The sequence below is a fragment of the Nelusetta ayraudi genome, unplaced genomic scaffold, assembly GCF_046127955.1.
Source record: "Nelusetta ayraudi isolate G7.1 ecotype Tasmania unplaced genomic scaffold, CSIRO-AGI_Nayr_v1 ptg000070l, whole genome shotgun sequence".
NCBI classification, from domain to species: Eukaryota; Metazoa; Chordata; class Actinopteri; order Tetraodontiformes; family Monacanthidae; genus Nelusetta; species Nelusetta ayraudi.
The window spans coordinates 4,847,331-4,858,210 of NW_027466120.1; the positions used below are offsets into that span (position 1 = coordinate 4,847,331).

At 42.3% G+C, this 10,880-nt stretch overlaps 2 protein-coding genes across 4 annotated transcripts; one reads left to right on the forward strand and one right to left on the reverse strand.

Moving 5' to 3' along the window:
• Nucleotides 1–307: 307 nt before the first annotated feature.
• On the reverse strand, nt 308–7,545 carry slc16a7 (solute carrier family 16 member 7). 3 transcript variants are annotated; one of them, XM_076041930.1, is made up of 6 exons: nt 7,396–7,545; nt 4,769–5,000; nt 4,540–4,683; nt 2,456–3,322; nt 2,131–2,330; nt 308–1,842 (listed from the first exon to the last, which is right to left on the reverse strand). In XM_076041930.1, exons 2-6 carry the CDS (start codon nt 4,983–4,985, stop codon nt 1,840–1,842), a joined length of 1,431 nt encoding a protein of 476 aa, XP_075898045.1. In that variant the 5' UTR covers nt 4,986–5,000; nt 7,396–7,545; the 3' UTR covers nt 308–1,839. The 3 variants fall into 3 exon arrangements, with proteins under 3 accessions (XP_075898045.1, XP_075898043.1, XP_075898044.1); XM_076041928.1 differs by having other exon boundaries at nt 308–2,330; XM_076041929.1 differs by lacking the exon at nt 7,396–7,545 and adding an exon at nt 5,107–6,381 and having other exon boundaries at nt 308–2,330.
• On the forward strand, nt 6,445–9,775 carry LOC142898753 (uncharacterized). The gene is made up of 3 exons (XM_076041931.1): nt 6,445–6,829; nt 9,165–9,353; nt 9,527–9,775. Exons 1-3 carry the CDS (start codon nt 6,686–6,688, stop codon nt 9,725–9,727), a joined length of 534 nt encoding a protein of 177 aa, XP_075898046.1. The 5' UTR covers nt 6,445–6,685; the 3' UTR covers nt 9,728–9,775.
• The last annotated feature ends 1,105 nt before the right edge of the window (nt 9,776–10,880 follow it).

Sequence of the window (10,880 nt, forward strand, 5' to 3'; positions counted from 1 at the left end):
AAGGAAGAAGGTTGTGGGTTCTCCAGCTTCCTCCCACAGTCCAAAAACATGTTGTGTGTCTTTGTTTTTCTTTCTATGTTGTTTTCATTGTTCCTCTATGCTTCTACTGGACGATGACATGAAACAAAACAATGAAAAGGTTTGTGTGCTTGAAAAGGAAGTGTATGCTTGTTGTTACTATAAACGTACCAGTGCATTTTGATTCTTCAGTGCTTTAATTATGTCATGTCTCAGGTCCTTCTCTGTGTGATAGTTGAAGCTACAAGGTTAAAATCAATATAAAGCAACAACATTAAACACACCATCCGCTTGTGCAAGTGTCTCCACCTGATGGTTCTTTATTTTTCAGAAATGTTAACTTTTGCACTTCACAACACTTCAAATTTAGTTGAAATGACAGGATTGTGTTAGAAAAATAAACAGAAAACAATTACATTAGTACAGAATCCATTTTATTTGCAAACGCGCAGAAATACTAAGTTTCTTAATGAATAGAGAGGTACTGAGGTATTGGAAGCCCTGAAATAGTTTTGGATTCAAAAAGTTCTGCACAGGGTTGGGCTGCAGTCAGAGGACGTATTAAACACCAAAGTAAAACTTTGTGAGCAGCAAATGAAAATGTAAATAGAACACTAACATTCCAGATAGTTAGTGGAGTTTGGATAAAAGTTTGACTCACACAAGTACATAAAGAAAAAAAAAAAAAACATTTCACAGTATACCTAAGTTAATATTTATTAATTGATTACAACTTCAAATGTGTGTCTTTTTTATAGTGATGTACTGATAAATATGTGTAGTTTGTACACAAGAAAATCACTTATTACAATAAAAAAAAAAAAAGTCAGAGCCCAGACAAGCGGGCAACAGTCGATGAAGCCTGCAGTTTATCTGTTTTTTTAGATGGTCGCTAAGAATTTAAATAACTCTATTGATTTCCTCTCTTAAGCAATTTCCATTCATCTTATAAAAGAAGTCAATATGCACCTTGCAGGGACACGATAAGAATGGATCACTTAGGCATCTGTTTGTAATAACAGAACAATATGGCTACAGCACATATGTCGTATTGCAGATGCCCGAGGCCGTGCACTTCAAGGCTGCGGTAATACACTTTGATATTACTGTGCATTGGGCCAATGGCTAGACAAGAGCTGTTTAGAAAACCCATATGTTTCATGTACATGCTTGGGTTTTGTCTGTGATTTGGTCAAGTCTTGGCTGCGGCAGGAGGTAAAAAGCTTGAACTCACTGCTTTTTATTTAATTTATTTATTTATTTAGCGCTGGCAAATATGTCAGTGATACTCGAAGAAATATATGGCACGTCGCCCACGCATGCGAATTCAGCGTTATCGTTAAACCCACATAGGGCTCCCAATCCGAGTTGGAGGCAACAACATTTCCATATCTTCTGACTGAATTGCCTGAAGTCAAATAAGTCTTATACATCATTAAGAAACATTTTTAAAATGACTTTTTTTTTCCTGACTCAAGCCTAAAGAGAGGGAAATAACTTTTCACCTAAATTAGGATTTTAATTTCTTGGAGGCAAGAGGAAATGTGAAGGAGGACATGAATGGGGAGACTGCAGTCTGGAGCTTTTAAAACATAGTAAATTGCGGCACCCAGCTAGACAAAATATTCATTATAACTAGGAGGTCACTTTGGAAATACAGTGTATACTGAACTACACGACTAATGAAGTCTCCTGGTAAACGCTCTTGACTCATTTGACATGGCAGTGTGCAGTGCCACCTAGTGTCTGCAGCTCTCTGATGTGCAGTCTGGACATCAAATCGCCCTCCCTCAGGGAAAGTAGTTTTGAGTCGTTGCTTATTCACTGAAGAAAAAAGAAGAGGCCTCTTGTTAGCTCACAAGGCGGGGATGTTAATAATAAACAGGTAAAACCAAATAAAGGTATTTCTGAAATGTGTAGAAAGGTCATTAAAACTACAGGTGTCCCGTAGCATTAGTAATGTACTTTGCCATTACTGTTAATATATCTGCAAATGCTTTTGCAAACGTCTTGTTAAAAACCACGGTCTACCAGTCACATCCACAGCCATGGATGTGGATGCAAATAAGAGTCAGATATCAGCGTGTTTCATTCTTTGGTCTCATGGCTCGCCTTGTCCTCCTGGCTGGTTTTAAGCCTCACTGCCTCCTCGCAAGTCCTCATTTCCACAGCGGCGGCCTTGTTCTGCTCTTCGTCCACCTTCTTGTAGTTGTAGTAATGCATGACGAAGAAAAAGATGCCTGGCACCAGCATCATCACTCCGCAGGCGTAGTACATGTATTTGTAGTCTCCGAAAACGTCGACCATGGCTCCTGGAAGACAAGAGTCACGTGTTAAATCCCATGGTGACATCATCAACATCATCATCATCATCATCAGCAGCAGCAGCAGCAGCAGCAGCAGTGGCAGCATCACAACACTAATTTTACAGACAAACCTGAAATTGGAGGTCCGAGAAGCACCGGCACACACTCAATAATGGTGACCAGTCCGACGGCTGTGGAGAAGCGATGAGCCCCGACCAGGTCCATCAGAACTTCGAAGAGCAGCGAGCACACCATCCCGAATGCCACACCGAAGAAAACACTGTAGAGGACCATACCCGTGTATCCCGACGCCAAAGGGCACAAGAGGTGGCACACGCCGTTGCACGACACGGCGAAGCTGAAGAAATACTGGATCCGGGGCCTGATCCACTTGGTGTTGCCCAGAAGGCCGGTAGCCGGTCTGACAAACATGTCCACCAGGGCGAAAATGGAGAGCAGGAACGCTGCGGAATACTCATCGATCCCTTGGTGCTTGGCGTACGGGGCCAGAAAAACCACAGGGGCGAAGAAGCCGAAAAACATGAACACATTGCCAACGAGGTAAATGAGGAAGCCGCGGTGTTTGAAGAGAGAAACATCGACGAATCGCTCCATGCAACTGGGGCCCTTGCTCTCAGCTTTGCTCTCAGCTTTGGTCAGCAGGTTTTCAGACTGTGCGCTGGCCTCGGCGGCAGCACCTTCCTCGGCCACTCCTCCATTGCAGTCTGGTGGTTCGGTCTTGGGCTTGCGAAGGGCGTTTTTGTTCACCGGTCTCATCAAAGAGCCGGCGACACAGCAGTTCAACACAATGGATCCCAAGATGAGGAAGCTCCCTCTCCAGCCAAAGGAATCAAATAGGAACTGGTTGAGGGGAGCCAAGGTAAAGAGAATGACGGGGCTTCCCGTCATGGCCAGCCCGTTGGCCATCGGCCTTTTCACTTGGAAGTAGGTGCCGATGATGGTCAGAGCCGGCTGTAGGTTGAAGGCCAGGCCAAAACCTGTTGAAATGACAAAAAAAGGTGAACTTTGTGGCAAAATGAATGAGGTATTTCACCTGGGTTATATAACAGAGCTAAATTTAAGACTTCATTGAAGTGTGGCTTCAGGCTGATGGAGGTGCCGCTGGAAATGTCAAATATATACACAGGCAATCACCTCTGTTAGCATCTAATAGTCGAGTAGAAATATGTGGAGGGAGAAAGAGAGGGAGAGTGAGAGAGAGAAAGAGAGAGAGAGCCGTGTGATCACCCCATTCATTGTGCTTATCGTGTTTGGTTTGTAGTGGTTTTGTGTTGCCTTTTGAACTGCCGTTTAGCCTAACTTATTGTAGTGTTTGTGTAATCTTGCCTGTCGGATTGCTTGGTTCCGTCCCTCCTTCTTAGTAGATTGTTTTTGAGTTCAGGGGGTTAGACCCTCAGTTATTGGATTTCTGTCGTCAATAAAATCCCCGATTTACATTTACCTTATTTCTTAAATGATGTTACCCCTCTGTGTAACAACGCAATTGAGCAGTTGTAGCAGATAAAGTGGCCACAAGAGTTTGTCAAAAAACAAGCATAATAAGAGTTGGTACAACTTAGTTTATTGTTAGTTGTCAATATTTAATTGTATAAGTGTATGGTTTGTTCATTGTAGCACTAAACTAAATGCTTGGATTCTAGATTTTATAGATTTGTTTAAACAAGAAAGTTACCTAGATGATGCACTCACGAACCAATTGATGAGTAAAGATTCAGGAAGTAAAAAGTAACAAATAACAAATTCCGATATTGGTTGAATACATGAATTCCGGAACAAAATGAGAGATTTCACGTTCTTGTCAATGGCCACAGTAGGGAAACATTCTCTGCCAGCTTAAAGTCTGAGAGGTTTACTGCCAACTGTTCGAAACAACCTCATGTGGTTTGGCTTACATCCAGGCATTTGAGGTCTTGTCCGATTTAGTCAGCTATTTACAAGGAAAACAAACTGTAAACCAACTCTGTTGTGGCCGCCTTGTTAAGCGGCTGTGTATTGCACAGTGTGACCTGCATGCACCTCCGGCGTGGATACACACAATTGCAGTGGATGGGACAAGTTAATCAAAAACTCCTCCTCATTGTGTGCAACCGCTGCTCCTGCATCACGACCGACATCAGCAAATTTGGGAGCAAAAGTCAACCAAACCTCAGAGATTGCTGATTTGACAAACAAAAAAAACAAACACCTTCCTTACCTCCAATTACACCAACGCAAAGATAGAGATGTATAATAGAGGTCCCGAAAGAAGCGAGCACCATGCCAGTGCTGACGAGGACTCCGCCGACCATGACCACAGGTCTGCTACCATAGCGGTTGACAAGTATGCTACTCACAGGTCCTGAGGAGACGAGAGAAACAATCACTCGTCGGGGTGCATTCTTTCACGCAGCATTTTGGTTGCCGAGACTCTCTTTGCCACTGACCTCCAGCGTACATTGACGCGAGCATTACTGAGGAGACCCAGGCGATCTGGCTGTAGGAAACAGAAAAATACTCCTGGATCTCCTTGTAGTAGATGGTAAGGGACTTGGGGAAGGCATAGGAGAATCCGATGGAAATGAAGGAGCCGAGGACGACGGCCCACCCCCAGCCTCCATCTGGTGGGGTGTAGCCAAGGTTGGCAGCCGGTTTTGGGGGCATGTTGTCTTTCCCTGGCTGGATGTTGGAGAGCGGGTGAGAGAAGAAGAAGAAAAAAAGTTTTAGACAAGTTAACACTTTCGAGGCAAACACGATGACCACAAAATGAATACTCAAAGCATACATGGCACGAGCTTGACTCCGCAGTGTTCCTGGCAGTGTGTTGCAAAGTCTGTGAACCCCACTGCTCTAGTGGGCTGTGGTCACCTCCCCCAGAAAAAAAAAGAAAAAAAAAAACCACTACACCAAGGCCTTTGATCCCATCACGCACGCTTGGGCGGTAAACACAAGTGACCACTCACACCAAAACAGGAGTAACCCTGCTAGGGACTGCAATCTTAAGACAGCCATTGTATAGTTGAATAGAGAAGCTAAGTCAACATGAGGCAAGGAAGGAAGTGCAGGATGAAAGAAGAGAAATAGAAAGTTGTGTTGTTGTGTTTAAAGGTTCGGCCGCTGACGTGCGCTGCCCTGCCTCTGTGAGAAAAAGCCCACTGTGGAGGCCCCCCGAGGAGAAGCGGAACCCCAACCCTAACCTGACGTGAGCTTTCGCACAGCTGCGCCCTGGGAGAGGTCCATCTTAATACTTTGAAACAAAAAAAAAAAAAAATTGTTAGCATTCCACAGCAACATATGGAATCCCTCGAGCCTCTATTTTGATGGCACATCAAGAGCTTTGTGGGAGCTTTTGAGGGCAAACAAAAGTTGTTTTTTTTTCCTTTTGCTCTTTTAAAGCGTGATCAACTGCCGATATATAATGTCTTTATTATCAAGAAGAACATGCTAGGCAACAACAACCTAAAATCAGCACAGACACTTTCAGTTGTTGTTTTTTTATATACGTTTTTTTTCCTTTGTACGCTCTCTAATGCATCACTCAGGTTAAACTGTACAGCACCACAAACATCACGTCCCTTTTTTGAAGCATTTATGTTTTAATATATTACGTAGATGGATGACAGTATGGACCATTTAAATACATAAAATGCCAAATGATGAAGTGAAGGGTCACAACAAAATTTACAAGTTAGAACATTAAAGCAAACACGGCAACGAAACTGATACAAAAGAAACCTCTCTAAATTTATCAACCACATATTTTGTAAAACAGTTTAGTTATGGAAAGTATTTCAAGTCACCTATGTCTGCACATTCTGGCACCAGCCAGTAAAGTTGTCATGTAACCACTGACTTACAAATCAAAAAGAAAGTTTTATGTTTGTAACAATAATAAAAATACTATTCGTCGTTTGAAGGACAAGCTATTAATAGAGATTGACCCGCTTAGCTCGACTGGTATCCTTCCTTGGAAAAAAGCGGCAGAGTGAGACCTCATCTCTCTGTCTCACGCTCCCTGTCGACCACGCCCCCCCCAACAGTCACGCTTCCCTCGAGTCGCGTGGTCATGTGCTTAAAGTAAAGTTCTGAATCGTTGTTTGTCGGCGAATAAACAGTTTTCTTCATAAACAAAAACAAGCAATGAAGGAAATGTTGTACGGTTCGACTTCACATGAATCAACCAGACATTAATTTTAAGCACCGTCGAGGCAGGTGACCTCCTCCTGTTGTGTTACCAAACCTCTTGTGTAACGCAGTGTTTGGTAGCAGCGTTAGCCGCAGCAGAGGAGGGCAACATAGCCTTACACACGCAGTTAGCACCGAGTCGGTTCTCCCCCACACAGTGGGCTCGGGTTTTGTTTGAAATGCTGAACCCCATCAGATTTAGACTGTTATCTGGTTTAACCAGAGTGTCCGGTGCTGCTTTGTGCCCGACAACGACAACGTCAGCCGGCCGTTACTGCAGACATCAGCTCCGGACCTTCAGCTGCGAGTCTGCACGTGTGAAGGTAAAACGAAGTTTACTCTCTCGGAAGTTGATTCAGCACGCTCATGCATCACCGACCGAGTAAATGAGTGAATTGCATTAGTGTCTGGTGGTTTGACGAGGTCGACATGGTGCTGTGTGAGGTAGCCCAGCGTCACTGTAGCACCACGGCGTGCTGTCATTAATGTCTCGTGTATTTCAGTCTGAGAACATTGCTATTGCTATCGAATATGTGGCGGAGGTTCTACGTGTTTGGACGCCTCGTCTGTAGAATGTTTATGTTTGACTGTTTGCGGTGGCTTAACATGTTTATTGGCGCAATTTCGAGAGTTATACGGCTGAATGTGTGTTGGCGTCCATACGTCGCGCCCCGTTCAAAAGCTATCACATCAAAGATGGTTTCTAGAGTAAGAGTACTCTGTTTTTTGCGGCGGTGGTGTCCATCCAAACGGTCGCTTGACGTTGCCCTCTTTGTTCCCGTTTCTTAATCGGCCGATAGCCGGATACCGCTCGACGCCGCCAACTGTCAAAGAAAACTTTTAACACTAATGCAACAAACTGAGACGTCGGTAGAAAAGAGGTTATCACCTTGCAATCCGCGAATCTAGCGAATTTCCGCCGTGTCCAGCGGGGCAGAGAAGTAGCCGGTCCGGTTTAAAAGTCCTGTCAACTTCAGCCTCGCATTTGAATGGAATCGTCATCGATCCCACGGAGCCCTCCTATGTCCTTCTGAATGTCATGCAGGACTGGCCATAAAAGGTCCACCTGTGTTCAGGCAGATTGAGGTCCTAATAAATAATAATAATAATAATAATAATAATAATAATAATAATAATAATAATAATAAAAACAAATCTATTTAGTAGACAAATTGTGTATTCTGGAGGCAGTTTTTTTTTTAAAGTATTATTATTATTGTTAATCATTACTTTGTTTCGTTGTATGTATTTTGTGGGTTTAAAACAACATTCAAACTCCTGAGAATGCAAGGTCTAATAAAAATTTACATATTTTTACATTAACTTCAGATTTTTAGCGCACGGTAGAAGCTATAAGTTAACTTCTAGTGGTGTAAAGATAAACCGATTTGAATCGGGTATCGGTCTGTGACGTATGAGATCCGAATGCATCGGTTGATGGAGCCCTGGATCGGAAAAGTAAAAATAAGCACTTGGGGTTAAATTGTTATTGAATCGCACTGAACCGAATCGGATCTAATCATACCAAATTAATAACTATTTTTTATGAATCGTCCCTGAATCGGATCGTAGCTTGTGAATCAAGATTTGAATCGGATCGTTTTGTGAGTGAAAGATTCACACCCCTATTAACTTCTAAAGGGATAAGCTCATCAAATCCTTTATATTACTGGCACAATAGATCCTCTTTTTTTTTGTTTTTTTTAACTGATAGTATCACTTTCTTTGTCACGTCACACTCACCTCAGGTGACCTCTGTGCCTCCCTTGTGCAGAATCCCCAATCAAGAGTGTCTCTTCTGCCTCATGTGTGTCACTGTGAGAGCCGCTGCTCTAAAAAGAGGTAGCAATATAACACCCCAGCCTGTCACTGGGACAAGCATTGCTTACTCCATATTTCCTACTGAAATGCACCGTGCAACACTTTCCCGTCCAGTCCCAGTCCCCTTCCATCAGCCTTGTTTTAAACTGAAATACTTTTCATTTTTTTGTTTTGTTTTTGCTCAATATATGCACAATATGTGCATCTAATGTGTGTCCACTGGAAACTGTTTGGAGGCACTTCAAGAGGAAGGAGATGAAACCTGCATTAGTCCAGCCTGGGTAAATTACACGTTGCAGCAAGCAAGTACAGACAAACAATTAGAAAGACAAAACAACTATAATCAATGGCCACGTATACACCATTAAGTGCTTCCAATGTCAAGTGCACCATGTATACATGTGCTCAGGAAACTTGAACCTTCCAGTGCACGTGCACTATAGATAGACCTCACAGGCTGGGAACAACTTGCATCAAGAAAGTAAACCTCTGAGGTGGAACTGATGTCTGCAAAAAATATAAAATTGCAGACTTTTCCAAAGTGACAGTAAGTTGGTGCATTTTTCAAGCTTTCACTGAACTTCTTTCAACAGGAACCGATCAAAGTTTATTGAACGTGCATGTCTAAAGGGCAATTACACTGACCGACATGGCATTTTTGCACGATAAGGTTGTTAGATAGATGTCTTGAGGTATTTGTTACCCACAAAACGTCAAATAACTAAACAGAGACGTAAACCTTCACTCTGAATTACTCTGGTTTGTAAAGTTGCATTATGTATAATTCTGAGTGCCACTGTGACCTATTTTTTTTTTTTTTTTTTTGCTTCATTTCAGGTGCTGTATGATGGACTTTGTCCAATATGTGTGACAGAGATCCAGTTCCTCCAGTTCCTGCAACGCAAAAAGCCTGAGAAAGTTGACTTCATTGATATCTCCCTGCCAGGCTATGATGGCAGGAAATACAAGGACATCACCTATGACATGGCCATGGAGGAAATGCATGTGATTGACAAGGAGGACAAGGTCAGCATGGATTGACCCGTTTTCTCACCGTCCATCTTAGTGACATTTTGACTACAATGTATATGAAAAAAAAAAGTGTTTCACGAAGTATAAAAAAAAAAAGTTTAACATGTGCTGTATGTAGAACTCTGTGTTATTGTGCGATGTCAACTGACTGATCTCTTCTATGCCAGGTTCATCGGGGTGTCCCAGCATTTGCAGTGATGTACAGTGCGGTGGGTCTCGGCTGGTTGGCTCGCCTGATGACGTGGCCACCTGTGAGACCATTCATGGACAAGTCCTATGCTGTCTTTGCCAGGAATCGCCTGAAGTGGACTGGACGCGGGGACGAGTGCAAGGCGGGCCGTTGTGAGATTAAATCGGAGAAAAAATGACGTTGATCTGATAAGACTTTTAACTCTGAACTGGATAAACAACAAAAAGAAAAATCTTCTGCGTGTCTTGTAAACTCAGTTTTATCTGGAGGCGGTTCAAAGACTGTGATGCCTTTCGGAAAATGTAATCTTGCATGATAAAATCTTTTCAGTTTTCTGAAAAATATAAAAAGTGTAAATAAATTGTAAAGGTGCACCAGAGTGGTGTCTGGACATCTACAAAAAAATAATAATATTAATTATTATTAATAATATTAATAAAAATAGAACAATTTACTTTGAGTTTCAGTCAAAAGTAGATTTAAAAACGAAGCTGTCTTGCAACAACCACTAGATGTCACTGTGACAATGACGTTTGAATATAAATTTGCTGCTCAAGTGATAGGTGTGGTTAAAGGTAGTTAAGGTTCTAGACAGGTAGACAGATTGAGCTTTCGGGGTGTGGTTGACCTTTGCACTCCAGGTTGCCTGGACCAATACGAATTAACTAATAGCAGAGAAGATAAATTGAGTATCGTGTTTGATGTAGAACTATTGAGAAAGAAACACATGCGATTGATGTGTTCTTAAAAAAATAAAATAAAAAAAGAGGCAACTTGTATGTTGGATAACACAAAGGTGTTTGTGCCGTTTGTCATGTGAAACCACATAGATTTTCTAATTGTATTGGGAAATTCTTTTTTTATTTAACACTGCTTCAATGTTAACTGCTAGACCTACAAAAATAATAGAATAGAAATAAAAATAATAGAATAACATTGACTGAAAACTTTTTTTTTTAAATGTGTGAATATACTCCAGGTCAGCACATTTCAACAATGATTTTAAATGTAAAGGCCATGTCGGTCAGTGTCAGTGACTTCAAGTGCAACTACTGTTACTTCTCGCTCACTAATGCAGACACACACTTTGTTACTTGAGCATTTCCTCCGTAGCCCATTTGTAGTAAATATTTACCCAGTGGCTTGTGTGCCCCAACCATTACCCTTATGTGGCGCACTGTATGTGCTTGTTGTTGCTATGTATCACATGTCAGAGCCTGTGCACAAATTCTGAGAAACTCCTCGCAGCAGGACCATAGCTGTGTCTATTTTGAAGGGAGGCATGTTGCGTGCGCTGGGCCGTGTTCTGACGTCAGAAGCTGCTACCCTAG